Source organism: Pogona vitticeps, chromosome 1, assembly GCF_051106095.1.
Source record: "Pogona vitticeps strain Pit_001003342236 chromosome 1, PviZW2.1, whole genome shotgun sequence".
NCBI classification, from domain to species: Eukaryota; Metazoa; Chordata; class Lepidosauria; order Squamata; family Agamidae; genus Pogona; species Pogona vitticeps.
In genome coordinates, this window is record NC_135783.1 from 297,243,615 (window position 1) to 297,266,077 (window position 22,463).

The following is a 22,463-nucleotide window of genomic DNA, read 5'->3' on the forward strand; positions in this document are numbered from 1 at the left end:
CACCTAGGACAAGGCATCACTGTTTCCCCAGGATAGCAGAAGGAAATAGATGGTTCCCCCACCCAATCTGTTCTAGAGCTTGGAAATGTCACATACAGCACTGATGGTACCTGTCTGTCATGGGTTTGGAGGGAAAGTTCCATCCTATGGGGAGTGGAAGGAGGGACATCAGGGGGGAGGAGCTGTACTGTATATTTTTGGGGGGGAAGTCCATCGTAGGAGAGCTGACGTGGAGAAGTGGAGTTGGAGTCTGTGGGTCAGACTGGGTACAACTGTTCGTCAGATAGTACAGGGTCTGTGCGTTACCTTAAAGTGTTCCGTGAGAACCAATCTGTTGTATGTGTATGATTGGGACTATACCAAGTTCCAGTATCCTATTTACCTGATCCTTTTATTTACCCTGTTTGTTTTTTCAATAAACCTTGTTCTTTTGTTTATTAAAATCCATTCCTGGTCTGGGTGACTTGGTAGAGCGAATGGTTGGTGGCAGCATAACTACAGGGTGGGATACTCCAGTAGGTCTGGGGTTGCTACATTTATTGGTGTCCAGCGGGTGGGATACGACTGGTCCAGTTGCCCAGTGGTCCAGCAAAGCCTTGGCTAGTGTGCCCAGAGCAAGGGGGGTCTAGTCAGGGAAAATCTGAGGGCGCGTAGGTAATCTTCTAGGCTTACCTCATGGGGAGGTAGGCTAGTGGAAGAACGTGCAAACTCGGATTGGGGGACTAGATTAGGGAGCTCTGAGGCAACCCGTTTTGGCGGGAAAGGGCTGAGGCAAAGCTGCGTGAAGTAACAGTGATCTAGCCTGTCTGCTGAGAGGCCTAGCAGAGGGGGTGGATTCTGCCTGGCAACAGTTGCAAGTTGGTGCTGGAGGGACAGCAGCAGTCTATAGAAGGCTGTTTCTGAGGCAAAAGGAAAAAAGTCGTCGTTTTATTTTGAGGCGTGACTTTTGAAGGCAGCCTGTTCTGGGGGGATTATGCCCTTGACTCGAAGCCAAATGGCAGAAATGGGGGAAGTGAGAGAACCACAGGGAGACCAAGGTTCTGAGGAGGAATTTGGCTCAGTGCAGGATGAGAGCACGGGAGAACTGACCTCAGAACTCAGAAAAATGCTCCTAGCCCAACAGCATGAACTGAGGGTGAGGGAAATGGAGGAAAGGGAAAGGGAGAAACAAAGACAATTTGAAATAGAAAGGGAAGAGAAACAAAGACAATTTGAAATGGAAAGGGAAGAGAAACAGAGACAGTTGGAGTTAGAAAAAATGGGGTTTGAGCTGAAGAAGCTGGAAATAATGAGTAGAAATAGGAATAACAATAATAATGAGGGGAACCCAGGGAATGGGGAAGGCAGCCTGTCTAAAACTGACTTGAAGAAATTCCCTGTGTACAACAAGGGAGATTGCCCTGAGGTGTTCTTTTCCCTCGTGGAAAGAGCGTTTGTGGACTTCTCAGTAAGGGAAACTGAGAAGATGACCATTATGCAATCTTTAATCAGTGGCAGCCTGGCAGAAGTCTATGCAGAGATGCCAGTGGAACTGCTGAAAGACTTCGCTGAGTTTAAAAAAATGGTGTTTGCCCGGCATGGGATAAATGCTGAACAGCTGAGGCAAAAATTCAGGTCACTCACAAAAAAACCAGAGCAGACTTTTACCCAAGTGGGGGCCCAACTGGTGAGGTTGCTAGAGAAATGGCTGTCTCAGGAGGGGACAGAGACCTTCCAGCAGCTCAAAGACCTGATAGCGCTGGAACAATTTTATTCAGTCCTGCATGGGGAACTAAAGTTCCATGTGAGAGAGAGGAAACCTAAAACTGTGACAGAAGCGGCAGAGATCGCAGATTTTATTTCCCAAATAAGGAAGCCCTTAGGTGCTGAGGGGAAAACTGTGGGTAAGCCCAAAGAAACCTACAGCAGGTACTCTCAGGGACCAGGGAAAAACCAGCAAGGGGGAGGGGCCCATGTTGAAGGGAAGCCCTCTGACATGAAACCACCAAGACCTCAGATTTTGGAGGGAAAACCAAAAACAGATGAGAAAGACTCCAAGTACAGCAGAAAATGTTATTTCTGTCAAGGAAAGGGCCATCTAATCTCAGAGTGTGAGAAATTAAAGCAGCTAAAGGGAAATTTGCCTCATGATTTGAGTGGAACCAAGCCAAAAGCTGTGTTCTGTGTCCAGACAGAGCAAAGCTCCTTGCCACTGAGGGAGCCTGTTGCCATGGTGACTCACTCTGGACCAGTTACATCTGCTGATCAGGCTGGGGAAAATGGTCCTCTTGTGGAGGTCAAGCGCTGCTTGCTAGTTAGGACAGATTCGCAATTGTTTGAGACCGCTGGGGTGGATGTAGGAATACTTGACCATCAGTATAGGGGGCTAAGGGATACTTGTTCCCAGGTGACCCTGTGCCATCCAGACATTATTCCTAGGAAGCATATAATCCCAAATGAGAGCCTGAAGGTGGCAGGGATTGAGGGGCAGGTGATCTCACTGCCAGTAGCTGAGGTACCTGTGAGCTTTCAAGGCTGGAGGGGAGTTTGGCGTCTAGCGATTTCATCGACTCTGCCAGCAGCCATGCTCGTGGGAAATGACCTGGCTGAACATGTGAAACGGGTGCTAGTGATTACACGCTCACAAGCTACCACGGGGACAGTTCAGGGGGGTACTGAAGAGCCCAAGGCTGAAGCAGATGGGGGTAGCCCCGAAGCTGTGGCAGAAACCTTAACCACAGACAGCAAATTTGGCCAAGAGCAAAAGGCCGATGCCACTCTCCGAAAGTGTTTTGAAAAGGTGACAGACACCCAGCTAACACCTGAAACCCCAGCGAGATTTCACGGGAAAAAGGGAATTTTATATAGAGAGACCCTGATGAATATCTCAAAAGGGGGAGATGGGATCAGAAGTCAGCTAGTGGTACCTGAAAAGTATCGCCCCATGATCTTACAAAGGGGGCACTCTGACATGTTTGCTGCGCACTTGGGGGTGAACAAAACACAGCAGAGAATCACACAAAATTTTTACTGGCCTGAAATAGGGAAGCAGATCAAGGAGTTCTGTAAACAATGTAATGTGTGTCAGAGGCAGGGGAATAACCGTGACAGGACCAAAGCGAAGTTGTGCCCTTTGCCTGTGACTGACACCCCGTTCAAATGTATAGGAGTGGATATTGTGGGACCTTTGCCCAAGGCCACAAAGAGGGGGAACCGGTTCATTCTCACCATTGTGGACCATGCCACGAGGTACCCCGAAGCCATTCCCTTGACTAACATCGAAACTAACACAATGGCAGATGCCTTGGTGGGGTATATGTCCAGGATGGGATTTGCCTCAGAAATAATCACAGATTTGGGCACATCGTTTACATCAAAGCTCATGAAACGGTTATGGCAAATCTGTGGAATTAAACACAAGGAAACCACTGCCTATCACCCCGAAAGTAATGGGTTAACGGAGAAGTTCAATGGGACTCTGATGCGCATGATTAGGGCTTACTTGGCGGAGAATCCAAACAATTGGGACCAGAAGCTGCAATCCCTTTTGTTTGCTTACCGATCAGTGCCCCAAGCCAGTACCGGGTTCAGTCCGTTTGAACTTTTGTTTGGGAGAAAAGTAAAAGGTCCACTTGATTTAATCAAACAGAATTGGGAGCAGATCACCCAGGATGACCCACAAGATGTTGTGACGTATATAGACACTTTAATGAATGACCTGAAGAGAAACCTAGAGCTAGCAGCAGAAAACCTGCAAGCTCAGAAGGTCAGACAGAAAACCTGGTATGACCAGAAAGCCAGGGAGAGGCACTTTAACCCAGGGGAGGAAGTGCTTTGGCTTAGGCCCTGCAAAGAGAACAAACTGCAGCTCAAATGGGCAGGACCATACAGGGTCATTTCCAAGATGTCGGACCTGAACTACCTTATAGAACAGGAGGAACACCAAGCACGGAGGGTGGTACATGTGAATGCCCTGAAACCCTACTACAGAGGGGAACAGAGGGTTTTATTTGCCATAAAAGCAGCTGAGAGTGAGGAAGCTTAATTGCCCTTCTGGGAGGGTAGAGGGGAAGTGAAATACAACCCAGATGAGGTGAAGATCAGTCCTGTACTCACCCAAGACCAGCAGCAAGAACTAAAAGTGCTGCTCACCAAATATCATAAGGTTTTTTCAAATAAGCCGGGGATAGTGAAGGGAGTGATGCATCGGATCCACACAGGGGATGCACCCCCGCAAGCAGTATCCCCATACCGAGTGACGGGACCCTATAGGGACAAGGTGCGGAAGGAGCTGGACGAGATGCTTAGGGAGAACATAATCGTCCCCTCTTCTAGTCCATGGTCCTCTCCAATAGTCCTGGTGGACAAGCCTGATGGGAGCATTAGATTTTGTGTAGATTACCGGAAATTAAACCGCGTAACCACTCCTGATGCCTACCCAATGCCCAGGCTAGACAACCTGATTGAAACCATAGGGGGTTGTCGGTTCATTTCATCGTTGGACCTAGTAAAGGGTTACTGGCAATTAAGGATTGATCCCAGGGATCAAGAAATGACCGCATTTTGCAGCCCTTTCGGTCTATATGAGTTTAGAGTCCTGAGTTTTGGTCTCAGAAATGCACCAGCCACATTCCAAAGGCTGATGGACCAGACCTTAGCAGGGCTCAGTGACTTTACTGTGGCCTACATTGACGATATAGGGATCTTCAGCAATACCTGGGAAGATCACCTGAAACACCTGGAGATAGTGCTGCAGAGGTTAAGTGCAGCAGGGCTAACAGTAAAGGCAAGCAAGTGTCAGCTGGGTAGCCCAGAAATAAAATACTTGGGTCACATAGTAGGGGGAGGAGTGATCAAACCCCTAGAGGCCAAAATAGAAGCCGTTCGTGATTGGCCCAGACCCAACACCAAGAAAAAAGTCAAATCATTTCTTGGGTTGGTGGGCTACTACAGAAAGTTCATCCCGAGGTTTAGCGAGATGGCGACTCCGCTGACCGATCTGTCGCGGAAGAAGACTGATGACCGCATCCCGTGGACCAGCGACTGTGAGGAGGCGTTCCAGAGGTTGAAGGAGGCGCTCATCCATTATCCAGTGCTGCGTGCTCCCGACTTCGACCGGGAGTTCATCATCTACACCGATGCGTCTAACAGCGGGGTAGGAGCAGTTCTTTGCCAGGAGGATGAAAATGGTGACCAGCATCCAGTGTCCTACCTGAGTAGGAAACTCCAGAAAGGTGAGAGACATTTGGCAACCATGGAAAAGGAGTGCCTGGCCATAGTATACGCGATTCAGAAGGCCAAACCTTACATCTGGGGAAGACATTTTGTTCTGTGCACTGACCACTCACCACTGCAGTGGTTAAAGACAATGAAAACCCATAATAGTAAACTTATGAGGTGGGCTTTAAACCTGCAAGATTTTGACTTTGAAGTGAAGGTGGTCAGAGGGGCAATGAACTGTGTTGCTGACGCCTTGTCAAGAAGACCCGACGAGTGAAGACGGCGAAGAAACCATGGACTGTGTATATTTTGGTGACCAAAAGTTAAATGTACCTGTTTATTGAACAGGCTTGGTTTGTATTAATAAAGGTAACTTAATGTATTGCAAATATTAATGTTTAAATGCATAAGTGATATGTTTGACCTAGAGTGAGTAAGTATGGGTTATGGGATTGTATTATAATGTATAACTGTTTATGTGTTTTGATCCTGGTTGTTTTTTTGGAGAAAAGCACTTTAGCTTTTCCCCCGCAAAACAACTTATAAAGGGGGGAGGTGTCACATACAGCACTGATGGTACCTGTCTGTCATGGGTTTGGAGGGAAAGTTCCATCCTATGGGGAGTGGAAGGCGGGACATCAGGGGGGAGGAGCTGTACTGTATATTTTTTGGGGGGAAGTCCATCGTAGGAGAGCTGACGTGGAGAAGTGGAGTTAGAGTCTGTGGGTCAGACTGGGTACAACTGTTCGTCAGATAGTACATACCTGATAGGTTCAGGTTTCTATCTAGGTAGCCAGAACTGATAGGTTCAGGGTCTGTGCGTTACCTTAAAGTGTTCCGTGAGAACCAATCTGTTGTATGTGTATGATTGGGACTATACCAAGTTCCAGTATCCTATTTACCTGATCCTTTTATTTACCCTGTTTGTTTTTTCAATAAACCTTGTTCTTTTGTTTATTAAAATCCATTCCTGGTCTGGGTGACTTGGTAGAGCGAATGGTTGGTGGCAGCATAACTACAGGGTGGGATATTCCAGTAGGTCTGGGGTTGCTACAGAAACTTTACTTTTTGGATTAGATTTATAAGAATCCTCTTGCCAGTAAAACCTGTGGCCATACTAGCTGAGGGATTCTAGGTATTGTGGTCTAAAAAGTAACTTTTCCAGAGGTTGGTATGACCACCAAACCAATCACCTTAACTAAAGATGAAAGTTTCAGCACCCCTATGTGCTGTTGATAGGGACATGGGTGGCACTGCAGGTTAAACCACAGAGCCAATGGGCTGTCGATTGAAAGGTCGGCAGCTTGAATTTGTGCGACGGGGTGAGCTCCCGTTGCTTGTCCCAGATTCTGCCAACCTAGCAGTTTGAAAACAAGCAAATGTTAGTAGATAAATAGGTAATGGTGTTCCTTGTCTAGTCATGCCAGCCACATGGCCATGGCATGTGTCTATGGACAAACACCAGCTCTTCGGCTTACAAACAGGAATGAGCACCAGCCCCTGGAGTTGGACACAACTGGACTTAATTGTCAAAGGGAACCTTTACCTATGCTCTGTTTAGCTTAATTCTTATCCAATATATTAACTTTATATTTCTATATGCAGGGCTTGAAAAATGCACTCATCCACTTGTCTGTAATGAGTGAAAAATGCTGTTGGATGAATCACAGCTCCCTCCCTCCCTGCCTTCTCCCCTCCCTCTCTAATCCTGCAACCCTCCCCTCCTCCTCCCATTGCAAAAGGAAAACTCCCCTCTTCTCGTGAGAAGAGAGTTTAAGCGGCACATAGAGATACAGCTGTTCAGGAAAATGTAGAGTAGTCCCATGCTGGAGAATATGGAGATTCCCTGCTCCCAATTTCAACAGAATGAGGACACATCCTGGGGTGGGAGGGAACCATGGCTCCTTAAGAGGCTGGGTATTTTTGCTTTCAGTTTTATTTTTGCTGGAGACACTGAAAAGAAAAGCATTCAAAATACAAGCTTCAAGGCTCCACAGGCACGCAGGTAATAAAGCAACCCAAGTCTGAGGGTATAAATCAGTGATTCCCAGTCCCAATAAATTGCAAGGCTATAGTCCAGTCATGCTGACTGGCAGAATTTTTGACTTACTGGTGAGACATTATAAAATTTTTCAATCCCTGTCTATATGTGATGAGAGGTAATTCTGGCATTTTCATCCTCCTGGGGCAAAATAACTTAACTGGCTTTGGGTATTATTCACTACTTTAATGTGGAGCAGGCAGGCACCTTTCCTATTCTTTCGTAGGCAACAAAACAATTTGCTCTGCTTGAAAGGCATCAATAAGAAAAAAATTGATAGACTTATTTTTTCTCTCAAGAACTCTTATTCACTGGTTGCAAGAAAAGTAGACAGCTTTACTTAGTTTATGACAGCTAAGAGCATGCAATGGAATATTCAGAAGAAGAAAAAACAAGATTATGGAAGAACTACATAACTTTAATGTTGACACAAATGGAGGCTGCAGCTGAGATATCAGAAGAATGAGACTCAAAAGGGCAGCTATGAAGAAATTAGAAAAGGTACTGTAGATCAAGACCAAGATCATCCTTAGTTACTATGTATGGATGTGAAAACAGGACAGTGAAACAAACCAAATGAAAACAAAATAAATTTGTTCAAAACATGTTGCTAGAGGAGAGTTTTGTGGATATCATGGCTCATCAGAAAGAAAAAAGAATGGATTCTAGATCAAATCTTCTCTATAATTGAGGGCTACCATACTTTGGGCACATCATGAGAAGAAAAGCTCCCTGAAAAAGGCAATAATGCTAGGAAAAGTTGAGAGCAGCAGGAAAAGAGGAAAACCAAATATAAGATGGATTAACTCCATCAAGGAACCACCGCTTTAAGATTACAACAGCTGAGCAGCGCTGTTGAGGACAGGATATTTTGAAGGTCACTCATTCATACGGTTGCCACGAGTTGGAGGTGACTTGATGGGGGATAACAACAACATGAGCATATGAACTGTAACTCCAATCATTCCTCACTACTAACTCTACCAGCTTGTGCTGATGCTGTCTAGGGTTGTCCTACAATCTGAATAGCTAAATGTCCCCCAATTTTGTCCTAGCTAGTCTCAACCAGGTTATCTCACAGAGTGTACAGTACTCTACTGTGAGGTTAAATCATGGTGGTGAACCTATGGACTTCAGGTGTTGGATCACTACTCCCATGATCCCTTACCATTAATTAGAGCTCCTGAGAGTTGCAGTCTTGGCAACATCCAGAGGACATGTTCCTCAACTTCTCAAGACAGTTACAACAACCAATTTTCACCATATGGACGTAAACCTCCTTGGCAGGTGAACAGTAAAAATATGCTCCTTAGGCAGATTGCATTATTTCTTAATGGGAAGAAAGTTTTGCAGGTTGCAATACCAGTCTCAGCAAGAAGACAGCCCATATGTTTCAGAATGCAAGCATGAGCAAAAATGGCTCCTTCAACCAGACTGTTGTCATTTTGGATTACACACAGTGCTTGGCCAAGTCAGACAACAAGGGAATTAACACAGCTGCAGCTGTTTGGAGAACAAGTCTCTTATGGTGGGTCATGAACAGCTTCTTGTCTGTCCCTCCAATCCATAGCAAGCTTTATTTCATTTTAAAAACTGAAAACTTATCTCTCTTCTTCATTTCAATTTCAAATCCTACTAAAAGCTGTAACTATTTGAACATTATTTGGAATTAAATAGTAAAACTTAGAAATAATGCATTGATTTAACATATTAATACAGTGGTGCCTCGTTTAACGAGTGCCCCGGTTAACGATGAATTCGCATAGCGATGGCAAAAAAGCAATCTCTTTTGCCATCGCTTTGCGATGTTGCCTATGGGGAAAAATCGCTTTGCGATGTTTTCCCCATGGGCCCCATTTTCCCCCAGCTGAGTGGCGGGAGCCTCCAAAGGACCGCTCCCGCTGCTCAGCTGGGGGAAAATGCCGGTGGTAGCCTGGGAAGGACCCTTCCGAAGGGTCGTTCCAAGGCCACCGCCGGGATTCCCCTTCGGAGGGGGCATTTTCCCCTAGCTGAGCGGGAGCCTCGCTGCTCAGCTGGGGGAAAATGCCGGCGGTAGCCTCGGAAGGACCCTTCCGAAGGGTCCTTCCGAGGCCACCGCCGGAATTCCCCTTCGGATGCCTAAAAGGCATCCGGACCCCCGCCGCCGCCGCTGCTTGTATCCGCCCCGCGGCCGGCTACCCCCGCCATGGTCGGACTCTCAGGAGTCCTACCATGGATTGGGTAGCCGGCCGCAACGCGGATCCAAGCCGCGGAGGCAGGGGTCCGGATGCCTATCAGGCATCCGGGGCTAGGATCTGCCCCCCGGCCGGTTCCCCTTCCATGGTCGGACTCTCAGGAGTCCGGCCATGAATGGGGTAACCGGCCGGGAGGCGGATCCAAGCGGCGGCGGCAGCGGTAGGAGCTTGGATTCTCCCCCCGGCCGGTTACCCCATCCATGGCTGGACTCCAGAGAGTCCGACCATGGAAGGGAAAGCCAACCGGGGGGAGAATCCAAGCAGCGGCGGCGGCGGTAGGAGCTTGGATCCGGCTGGGGGCCGGATCTAAGCTCCTACCGCCGCCGCCGCTGCTTGGATACGGCCCCCGGCCGGTTCACCTTGCATGGTCTGATCCGACCGTGCAAGGGGAACCGGCCGGGGGCCGGATCCAAGCAGCGGCGGCGGCGGTAGGAGCATGTATCCGGCCCCCCGCCAGTTTCCCTTGCATGGTCAGATCAGACCAAGCAAGGGGAACCGGCCGGGGGCCGGATCAAAGCCCCTACCGCCGCCGCCGCTTGGATTCGCCCCCCCCGGCCGGTTCCCCTTGCTTGGTCAGATCAGACCAAGCAAGGGGAACCGGCCGGGGGCCGGATCCAAGCCGCGGGGAGAGGGTGGGGGGATCCGGATGGATCCCACCACCCTCCCCCCGCGGCCTGAAGAGGGTGGGAGGCATGGCCGGACTCCTCGCCAGGCACCGCGGCTCCGATCCGATCTGAGCCGCGGTGCCTGCCAAGGAGTCCGGCCATGCCTCCCACCCCCACCCCCACCTCCTTCGGCTTGAGAAGGGTGGGAGGCATGGCCGGACTCCTCGCCAGGCACCGCGGCTCCGATCCGATCTGAGCCGCGGAGTCCGGCCATGCCTCCCACCCTTCTCAAGCCGAAGGAGGTGGGGGTGGGGGTGGGAGGCATGGCCGGACTCCTCGCCAGGCACCGCGGCTCAGATCGGATCGGAGCCGCAGTGCCTGGCGAGGAGTCCGGCCATGCCTCCCACCCTTCTCAAGCCAAAGGAGGTGGGGGTGGTGGTGGGAGGCATGGCCGGACTCCTCGGCAGGCACCGCGGCTCAGATCGGATCGGAGCCGCGGTGCCTGCCGAGGAGTCCGGCCATGCCTCCCACCCTTCTCAAGCCGAAGGAGGTGGGGGTGGGGGTGGGAGGCATGGCCGGACTCCTCGCCAGGCACCGCGGCTCAGATCGGATCGGAGCCGCAGTGCCTGGCGAGGAGTCCGGCCATGCCTCCCACCCTTCTCAAGCCAAAGGAGGTGGGGGTGGTGGTGGGAGGCATGGCCGGACTCCTCGGCAGGCACCGCGGCTCAGATCGGATCGGAGCCGCGGTGCCTGCCGAGGAGTCCGGCCATGCCTCCCACCCTTCTCAAGCCAAAGGAGGTGGGGGTGGGGGTGGGAGGCATGGCCGGACTCCTCGGCAGGCACCGCGGCTCAGATCGGATCGGAGCCGCGGTGCCTGGCGAGGAGTCCGGCCATGCCTCCCCCTTCTCAAGCCGCAGGAGGTGGGGGGTGGGAGGCATGGCCGGACTCCTCGGCAGGCACCGCGGCTCAGATCGGATCGGAGCTGCGGTGCCTGGTGAGGAGTCCGGCCATGCCTCCCACCCTTCTCAAGCCGAAGGAGGTGGGGGTGGGGGTGGGAGGCATAGCCGGACTCCTTAGCAGGCACCGCGGCTCAGATCGGATCGGAGCCGCGGTGCCTGGCGAGGAGTCCGGCCATGCCTCCCACCCTTCTCAAGCCAAAGGAGGTGGGGGGGTGGGAGGCATAGCCGGACTCCTCGGCAGGCACCGCGGCTCAGATCGGATCGGAGCCGCGGTGCCTGCCGAGGAGTCCGGCTATGCCTCCCACCCACCACCCACCTCCTGCGGCTTGAGAAGGGTGGGAGGCATGGCCGACTGTGCTTGCAGCACCGGGCACCTCTTCCGCTGCTGCAAGCACAGTCAGGGCAGCCCTTTGGGAGAAGCCAGGTGGTGGGGGAGAAGGCAGGAGCCGATGCCGTCTTCCCCCCCTCCCCCGAGGCTTCTCCCAAAGGGCTGCGCCCGATAGTGGGGGAGAAAACCGGATAATCCGTTCCTATTGGAACGGATTATCCGGTTTTCAATGCATCTCTATGGGAAAACACGTTTCACTTAACGATGTTTTCCCATAGCGATGTTTTTTTTGGAACCAATTAACCTCGCTATGCGAGGCACCACTGTATTAAAATTGTTAATTCTGCATTAAATAAGAGGACAAGTGTACTGACCCAAATCCTTTACAGTGTTATGAAAGGAGATTAAATGCATCAGTTTCCTAATGTTTCTTGGAGAGTTGCCTGTCACCTTGGAGATGATCCTGTTGAAGCTCTGTCTGATATGTGGGATGAGAAATGACCAGAATGGGATACATCATTTTTTTTCTAAATGTCCCTTCCTGCGGAGTGGAGCCAAACTGGACCCTTCATTTTACAAGGGAGCTGGTAGTAATGAATAATTGAGACAAGAAACTCAAGTGGTACTGGCAGAAAATTCAAAGCGGATTTGGCCATTGAAAGGCCTACTCAATGGCTGTGATGGTGATCACTGTGCCTGTACAGAGCAGTTCAGTGTCGCTGTCTCAAGAATTAAGGAGTCTACAGTATTATGTTCCAACCTACAAGAAGAGCATGCAGACCATTTCACAACCTGCTGTGATACTTTATAGACAAAACAGCTAGATGAGCTGACCTGGATACTGTCATTGATATAGGTCTCGTGATTGTAACTTGGGCCCTATTTGTCCAGAGATGGATAAATCCCAGTTGCTGCAGCTGGAGAATACAGACAGGATTTTTGGGGAGGTGAAAGCTTGGGCCCATGACCTTACTGACTCTTAAAAGCCATCAGAGAGAATGGTCAAATAAGTGTAGGAAGTGGCAAGGATGGAAAACATGTACATCAGAAGTGCTGCCTGTAGTGGTACATTTTGAACTCATCACAAGAGTCCAAACACTATTAGGATCAGGTTCCATGGAATAGTGCCCTGGCAAAAAAGAATATGGCTTGTGATTCCTGGAATGAGAAGGTGATGGAAAGAGACATGCTATACATGACAGAAGATACCTCTTCAATATTTTCCAACTGTTCATTTTCCTAGCCTTAGAGAAAAATAAGTTACCTCAAAGCTAACAAGTACTGTAATTCTAGTATCTCTCCCCCATTAAACTAATGGCTCTTAAATGCCAATTCAAGGACAAGCTACCCTAAAATATTTTGCAAGGCAAGATGTAAAGCCCATTTTCTAGCTACTATTGTTAGCCTCCTTTTTTGAGGTCTTAGAACATTTTAAGCTAATATTCAGCAGAGGATCGGACACAGACGAGCCAGCTGTGATACAACATGATTGTATTGAAAAAATAAAGTATGCAAAACAGACAGCTGGGCTCCTCTCTTAAAGAGCGAGAAGGCCTCGAAAATACATAGATTAGGTACATAAATCTCTTTGCAGATGATTATTAATAATTAAAAACCCAAAAGATACATTACAGAAAATCAGAATTTAAATTTAAATTTGTTTGAAGAAATAACTGGTTTGAAAGTTAATTGGGAGAAATCTGAATGTATTTTATTAAATCATTCAGAAGTAGATAAGTAGGAATAAAAAAAGGAATTTAAAGGATAAATAGAGTGTAATTAAATACTTAGGAATTTATATTACAGGAACTTTACAAGCAATAACTAAATTAAATATGGATAAATTGAAGAAAGAAATCAATGAACACATAAATCAGTATCAAATATTTAAATTTGCATGGTTTGGTAGAACAGTATTATGTAAAATGAAGATTATCTCTAAACTTAACTGTGTTTTGGATGCTCCCAATAAAGATTGGAGAAATATATTTGAAAGATTGGCAGAAATTGATAAATAATTATTGTAATGGAAATAAGCAAGCAAGGATCAATAAGAGGCTATGGTATATTCTACAAAAAGAAGGAGAGCATGGCCACCGTAAAATTAAATTATATTACATCATAAATCAGCTTAGACTTATACCAGATATTACAGTACACAATAGAAAACTAATATGGAGGGAAATGGAAATGTCAGAATACCATGACAGAATGGAGGGCTTAAAAAAGGAAAACATTCCAGAAGAAATTAAGAGAATAAATAATCCCTTTCTGATGAATATGGTAGAGTGCCAGAATAATTATAGATATATACAAATAAAGGAGGTTTGGTTTCCCCAAAATCTAAACTTAAAGTATTAATAGAGAAAGGGTTAAATACATAAAGAGTTCGATGAAAAAGATGAAAAAGATAAAAAAATACAGTACTATAAAAGAAATTTTGGGGGAAGAAGAGGAAATATCCTGATTAAATATACTCCAAATGGAAAGTTGGAAAAGAGAGTGGACTAGAAAAGTAGATTAGAAAATTGATAAAATTCGAGGTGATTATGGAACAAAGAGAAGATCACGAAGAAGGAAACAAAACAAAGGGAATAGTTAGAGTAATTTATAAGAGTTTAGTACATTCTGGATTCAAATAAGTGATGATGAAAAACCAGTGGCAAGGATGGCTTTGAGGAACAGATTTAAAAGGGAGGACTGTAACAAGATATGATTACAAAGAATGATGAAGAATATGTCTATAAGGGTAAAAGAAAATTGTTATAAAATAGCATGGAGATGGTACTTTACTCCAATAAGACTGAATATAATAAATACAAATAAACCATTTCAATGCTAGAGATGCAAAAAGGGACCTACACTCATAGCCAAAAATATTGGCAGCCTTGCAATTCTGTCAGAAAATGCAACTCTCAGAAAAGTATTGCAGTTGCAAATATTTTGGTACTCACATGTTCATTTCTTTGGTTTGCGTTGAAAACACACACACAAACAGAGAAGAAAAGTCAAATTTGATACAATCCCAGAAACCCAAAAATACACTGGACAAAATTAATGGCACCCTGTCTAAATTGTAAGAAATAATTGCTTTTCAAGTATGTGATGCTCCTTTATTGTATTGAGACACACCTGTCACAAGTAAGAGGTGTGGGCAATATATTAATCACACTTGCAACCAGTTAAGATGGAGAAAAGTTGACTCAACCTTTGTGTTGTGTGTGACACTGAGAATGGAGAAAAGAATGAAGTGTAAAGAGTTGCCTATAGATTTGAAAGCATAAAATGTGGAAAAACATAGACAATATCAAGGCTACAAGTCCATCTCCAGAGAGCTTAATGTTCCTGTGTCCACTGTGCGGAATATCATCAAGAGGTTTACAGCCCATGGCACTGTAGCTAACCTCCCTGGATGTGGACAGAAGAGCAAAATTCTGAAAAATGTTCGAATGGTGGATACAGAACCCAGATTAACTTCCAAACAAATTCAAGCTGCTCTGCAGACACAGGGTACAACAGTCTCAGCTCGCAGTATCCATCGCCATCTGAATGAAAAGGTAGGAGACCCAGGAGCACACCACTGCTGACACAAAGGCATAAAAAAGCAAGACTGGAGTATGCCAATACTTATGTGACAAAACCACAATCCTTCTGGGAGAACATACTGTGGACAGATGAGACAAAAGTAGAGCTTTTTGGTCAAGGACATCATGGCACTGTTTAAAGAAGAATAAATGAGGCATTCAAAGTAAATAACACAGTCCCTACAGTCAAACATGGTGGAGGTTCAAAGATGTTAAGAATTTGGGGGCACAACGTAGTGGCCAGTGTCAGAAAGTTGTGTCTCCACCAGTGGTCATGGGTCTTCCAGCAGGACAATGACCCGAAACACACTTCAAAAAGCACTCAGAAATGGTTACAAACAAACCTCTGGAGAGTTCTGAAATGGCCAGCAATGAGTCCAGATCTGAATCCCATAGAACACCTGTCGAGAGATCTCAAAACAGCAGTTGGGAGAAGGCATCCTTCAAATCTGAAGGCCCTGAAGCAGTTTGCAAAAGAAGAGTGGTCTAAAATTCCAGTAAAGAGATGTAAGAAACTCATTCATGGTTACAGGAAGCGACTGATTTCAGTAATTTTTGCCAAACGGGGTGCTACCAAATATTAAGAAGGGAGCCAAGAATTTTGGCCAGTACATTTCTGGGTTTCTGTGTGGAATTGTATCAAATTTGACTTTTCTGTGTGTGTGTGTGTGTGTGTGTGTGTGTGTGTGTGTGTGTGTGTGTGTGTGTGTGTGTGTGTGTGTGTGTGTGTGTGTGTGTGTGTGTTATTCCAACTCAAACCAAAGAAATGAACATGTGAGTACCAAAACACTTGCAACTGCAACAATTTTCTGAGAGAAGGGTTGCATTTTCTGACAGAATTGCAAGGGTGCCAATATTTTTGGCCATGATTGTATATACATATATGGTAGATGTATAAAATAAGAAAGAATGGGCACTGGTTTTTAAGGAAATTGGAAAAATTATTGGAAACGATTTTCAGATATCACCAATTATTGCCCTCTTAAATATAATTAAGAATGACCATCTAAAAAAAGATCAGAAAGGTGTAACCATTATTAGAAGCATGCTAGCAAGACTGGAATTTCAGCGTCTATATTCAAGAAATTTGAGCAACAACCAAAATATTTAAAAGCAGACACTATACTAATAGCAGCTGCAAAAAGAAAAAAAAACAGAATGTTTTGTGTTTTGGAATGAGTTCAGAAACAAAGCACAGACAAGGTAAGGAAACATAAAAATCCATGCAAGCAGAAAAATCTCTTCTGAGACATGCAAGACATATCCATGAGGTCCCAAGAGTTCATCCCAACATTGGACAGATGTTAGCATTCCAAAGTTGCAGAACTTTATACCCTGGAGCATACAAGCTGTTAAGCAGCATTCAATGCCAGCTTATATCACCCTTTTAGGTTTGTACTGGCCTATGCTAAGCACTGATATGATCTCACATATTGCCAGTTAGAGAAAGCCAGGCTGGTAAGTGCAACTGATGAATGACTCTTTCAAGTTCATTTAACTGGGATAGTTATGCCCATCTTCTAATAATTCGCATTCATCATAAGTCATTACATTCTCTAACCAAAAAACATATAAGCTTATTTACTCACCATTCTAGCCTCTTCAGATACAAGGAATAATTATGGTACATTAAAATATAAATAAACAGTATGAATCAATAAAAGTCACCTAAAACGGTAAAATTTTATTTATCTCTATTAAAAGAGAGTTATATGGTACTATGACAATTTTCTATACATGCTTTTAAGAAAAAGAGTCTGACAAGAAGAGAAAGGCTATATACAGTATAGGAAAAAAAAATAGAATACCTAAAAACAAAGAACCCTATTGGTCACAACAATCACAATGATTATTAACATTGTAACAATGGCATAAATCACAGCGGTAAACTTCCACTAGTATAACTTGCTGCTTGTATTGTATTGTGCACCAAATCACTCTGGCCATTTGAATTAGAAGGCAAGATCTAATGCCTTTCAACAATTTCCAAAGGAAAACCAGAATAGCACAGCAAGCCCTCTGAAAACTAACATCTTAAAGACATTCCTCTTGTACTATGCTTGTCTGCTGGGGAAAGAAATAACCATGCATCAACCTAGTAAAACAACAACTGAGAGAATTCTATATTGTCTACTAGAGATAGGCACAAAGTCCTAATTTTTCTTTTGTTTTTGTCTTATATGCTAGCACAGACTAACATTGCTACCTCTTCTAAAACTGATTACATGGCACATCATTAAAAAACAAACACAGAGTCAGTCATTCTGCCCCACTAAACCCACACTGAAAATACAGTTCTGTCAACCTGGAACACTTTTCCTGCCGACTAAGATTCTAATAATTTTTCTATAACTTTGACAACAACCAGAATGACAACACACAAGTTGTGCCCTACTCTCCAAAACAGGAAGAGGAAGTGTCCCAAAAATAGCAGGAGGAACTATACACTGACCCATATCTACCTTTTTCCTGGCACCAAAAAAAAAAAAGAGAGAGAACTCTATGTGGACTCACCCAGAAGGTTGAAACAAAGAACTGGATTTTTCTATGGAGTGCTTTCATCACTGTGTCTGAGTTGAGAACATCAGGAAAGGGTAGAATCTACCACAGAAACTCCCCTGAACAGAGTGCAGTGCTATACATATCCTCAAAACCAATCCCAACATAGTCAGCAAGAAGGCAAATAAGGGCAGAGGTGTGACTGTCATGGACAAATCAAGCTACACACAAGCAGCTGAGAGACAATTGTCCAACATTAAATTTTGCCAGCATCTAACCACAGACCCAACCACCAAATATCAAAAACAAATTACAAAACCTTATGAAAAACATCCCTCAAAATGTATGTGAACAAATCCTGGCCAACACACCACAAGAACTTCAACCAGTCACTTTCTAGCTGCTACCAAAACTACACAAACCAGGAAACCTCAGTAGACCTATTGTATCAACAACAACACAGTTGGATATTTGGACTCCATCCTCAAACTACAGTATATCCTGCCAATTCACTTAGCTAGCTAGCTAGCTATTGATTTGATTTGATTTGATTTGATTTGATTTGCATCCATTGAAACAACCACTCTAGGTGGCTATGTAAGAGATCCTACAGATTTTCTAAGGAAACTTCAATCCACTCACTACCTCCCTGACAACACCATCCTACAGGCTATCATGAATACTATTTGAAACACAGAAGATGCTTAGAACCATCCTCTATGACTTGGTACTCACATACAACTATTTCACCTTTGACACCTACCTCCAGGTCAATGGAACTGCGGTGGGCACTCTCATGCCCCCACAAAATGCAAACATATTCATGGCCAACCTAGAACAGCATCTTATTCAGTGTTACATCCAAAAATCGCTTCTCTATTTGAGGTACACTGATTACACTTTTTCTGAAATAGACCACAGAAAGGAATCCTTGGAGAAATTCCACCAGGTTTCAATAACTTTCATCCAAACATCAACCTCATCCTGGAACAAACTACATAACAAGTGCATTTTCTATTTATTTATTTATTTATTTATTTGTTCGATTTATATCCCACCCATCTGGTATATTCTACCACTCTAGAGGACCATGAAATTACACCATGGACACCTTAGCACCATGCTGTACTGAAAACCCACCAATCAGCTTCCATCCTGAACACACAACAAAATCCATTGTTTACAATCAAGTCCTCAGACACAATCGCACCTATTCAGACTCACAAAATAGAGACTCCAAGGATCTACAAAACACATTCTTCAGACTACAATTCTCACCATTTGTTCAGGAACAAATTAACAAAAATGGATACCAAGAAACAACCTATTGCAGGATAAACCTAGAAGAGAAAATGACAGAACACCACTAGTGGTCACTTTCAGTCCACAACTGAGACCACTCACATGCATTTTAAGTTATCTCTGGTGCATTTTTTACAAGAATACTTCACTCTCCGAAGCCATTGGTGGCAGATTCCTCAATCTCAAGCAACTACTAATACAACAGACTACACAACTCTGGCACAGAAATGGGGACTAAACGCTGCTACAGATCTCGATGCCAACTATGCCCCCACATTTATTCTGGCAACATGATTAGAGCATGTTACCATAGTCTCATGAGACTGAAGGATGCCTATGATTACAGGATGTAATAGTGTCACACACAACATCAAGGGCACCTTTACTTGTTCTTCTGCCAATGCAATTAATTTCTATAGGGGGGACCACATGAAAAATCTGAACTGTGTTCGGGGGCCGAACCAACTTTACTTGAAAATAAAATGAAATAGTATGTTATGATTGTTTTTATTTCAAACTTGTTAATAATCACAAATACTAAAGAGGTTTTTTGTGGTATGTTAAAGATAAGCAACTGATCAACTTTAGACAAAAAGCTATAAATGGTTTTGATGTTCAAAACTGTCCACAGGCCAGACAGGAGCGGCTTGTGAGCTGTATGTGGCCCTCGGACCGCACTTTGCCCAGGTCTGCGCCAATGTGATCTATGCCATCTTTTGCCAGCAGTACCTCTCTGCACTCTATATAGGAGAAGCAGAACAATCTCTATGCAAAAAGAATTAATAGAGATAAATCAAACATCAGAAATTGCAGTTCACAGAAACCTTGGAAAATCAGGACACTCTTTGCCAGATAGGACAGTTGCTGTTCTTAAAAATAAAAACTAGAGAACAAGCAAAGCAAAGGAAAACAGCTGATATAAAATGTATACCCATTATGGACACCCATAAAAACAGGCTGAATATCAGTCAAGGTTTCTCAAGTCATTTCCAACTGTAATAATTATGCTGTTATCTACTGTTATTTTCACTTATTAGTACCTACCAAATCCATCTTTATCAACAAGGCTCAAAGGCAGTCTATCATTATTCATGTGTTATTTCCTTTAATCATGCTACTGCTTAGAGTTAGTCTTTTAAAGTACCCCTCCCTTTTTTCTTTTTTTTCCCCCTTTGCTTTTGCCTTGCTTTGTCTCTCTTGCTGTAATATTTACAGAACCAGACTTCAAAAGAACTCAATACCAAACAGGGGTCATTAATTGTTGTAGGTGTGAAATGCAACCACACACCCCTGTCTCTCTTGGAGTCTAGCATGAATGTTTTACTTTGCTAATTTCTGTGTTCTACTTCATATGTCTGAAGAAGTGGGTGAAGTTCCAGGAAAGCTTATATTAAAATATAATAATCTTTACGGCGCCACATTTTTGTCTCTCTCTCTCTCTCTCTCTTTTTTTTTTTTTTTGGCCATTTAAAAGTGTTACCGTTTTTGACCATTTGACCCATACTACAAAGGAAGGATATCACTAGGGAGACAAAGCGACGTTCCCTTACGCCTGCGTTACCAAAACTTAGAAAAGTTACTTCTCGCACTACAGCTTCCAGAATCTCGCGACCAGGACGGCCAGTGGTCACGCTTGCTGAGAAGAATTCGGGAGATGTGTTCCCAGAAATGCAGTTTTTCCAAGTTCTGCTTTATATCGTGTTTCTTTCCTGCCTCCCCCCCCACACACACACACCGGTCAGACTGCAGGCGGGCTTGAGAAGAAAAGAGCGGTTGCTCGCACGTTATTCCAACCCGCGCGTGGCCCGCCCCCCCTCCGGCCAAGCATCGCGGTCCCGCAACCACAACTAATCCTCCTCTTCCTCACCAGCATCGGGAGTCCATATTTAAACGTCTTGTTCTTCTTCAGCGCTCGTAACCGGTCTATGGCAAGAGGCATCGCCTGGGCTTCTGCAGGGACTTGCCAGGGACTCGTCCTTCCTCGCTTCCGTAGTTCTACAGAAAACAAGGCACCACCGGATCCCGAGGTCGGAAACACTAAGGTTCCGCCCCGCGGAAGCGCGCAGGTGGTGAGCCCGCCAAGCGAGCGCCGCAGACCCGCGAATGGTAACGGGGTCCCAAGGCCGGATGGGACGCCCTTTCGTGCCTTTTAAGGACAGCGTCAAGGGCGGAAAGTCAAGCGAGGCAGGGAAAATTAAAAGGCCATAAAAATATGCTCCGATGGCTACTTCGGTGCTTGGCGTCAGAGCCCTAACGCCTGATGTTGACGCCTGGGTCAAGTGGCACTGTCGCCCCCTGGCTCTGCCCTGAGGGATGTGCGTGAAGCCCATGAGGAAAAGGAGGAGAATTTGCTATTCCCTCAAAATAAATAAATAAATAAATAAATAAATAAATAAATAAATAAAATAAAAAAGGAAAGGAAAAGTAAATCGTGCTGGGAGGTGCTGCTGTGAGCGCTATCTGGCCTTTTTCACTGCCATTTATCTTCCTGAAAGGCAACTCACCAATTTATTGCCCTCAGTCAAGATTTTTGTTCCCTCTGACTTTGGGTGATAATGAAACAAAGCCTCAGGAGCGCCGCCTTGTGTCGTTGGTTCTACAGAATCTGGGTAGTTCCGTGTCTCCCTCAGAAAGTCCTGCATCGTTGCGGTTGTACTGTATACACATAAAACTGTAGAGTAAGAACATTTATTATCCAAAATCTTTATACTCCAACCTTCTCCTCAAGGACCTCCAAGATGGCTACTCCTGAGAAACTGGCTTGGCATTTCTTGTTGTTCTTAAGGGTTCGTCAATTTCCTTCCAAATATTTTGTTTTAGCTTTTTCACTGCAAGCCTTGTAGAAGATATGAGGGAGGGCCTCTTAGCAGATACACTTTGTGCCTAGTTCCATGAACAAAATGGAAGTACAATTGTGTCATAATTTCTCTGAAATTCCTCTAATTTCACCAAAGATTTTTCTCCCAGTGAAAAAGGCTTCCATTCTTACACTCGGGGCTATTTTAGAATATTTAGAATGAATCTTTGGTTGTGTTTATGAGCTTGCTATATCATTACAAAGTAGCCAAAGAGGGTGTGTTTGTTTTATCTTTTTGTTACATGCTTCTTCAGAAATCTTCAGCTTCCTGGGCTGCCCAACTTTCATGATTGGAAAAAGCCTGTGGAAGGAGTTACTGTATCATATTTTTCCTTGTGTTTTGAATAGTGTGGAACTATGAAGGCTTCTGGCTGCCATAGTTTGCAATCATTTTCCTCCTGGATGCTTGCATAAAAGCTTTAATTTTCATCTTCTTCAGCATGTGTAGTTGAGTCATATACCTGAATGATGGTTCTGTTGACAGGTTTTCCACGGAGTCTGATTAATATTATCCAGTCAGACCTTGTGTTATAGCCTGTAACTGCCTGTGCTATATCTTGCTGCAGTATTAGTGCCTCTCAGTTTCTTCTGAATTTGTCATTTCCAGGGTAGAGCACCTTGTAGTTGTCTTGCTGAAAATATTGCGTTCTAGTCCACTTTAGTTCTCTGGAAGTTATAAATCAAGAAGTGGAATGTATAAATATTGCAGTACCCAAGTACAGCAATGTTCATACATTCCATTTCTTGCTTTATGACTTCCAGTTTACTTTGATTCCTACTTCTCATATTCCATGTTCCAGTTATATGTGTTGTGCAGCATCAGACTTTCTTTTACTTCTGTGCATGCCAACTACT

At 44.9% G+C, this 22,463-nt stretch overlaps 1 protein-coding gene across 3 annotated transcripts in view; it reads right to left on the bottom strand.

The window, feature by feature from the left end:
- Positions 1-20,831, bottom strand: part of COX16 (cytochrome c oxidase assembly factor COX16) — an 84,977-nt gene extending 64,146 nt beyond the window's left edge. The window contains exon 1 of one of the 3 annotated variants that reach the window (XM_078390762.1): positions 20,619-20,831. In XM_078390762.1, coding sequence (XP_078246888.1) covers positions 20,619-20,690 — 72 coding nt within the window. In that variant the 5' untranslated portion in view covers positions 20,691-20,831. The remainder of the gene's footprint in view (positions 1-20,618) is intronic. The other 2 variants (XM_078390771.1, XM_020788463.3) reach the window with 2 other exon arrangements.
- Between the last annotated feature and the right edge of the window lie 1,632 nt (positions 20,832-22,463).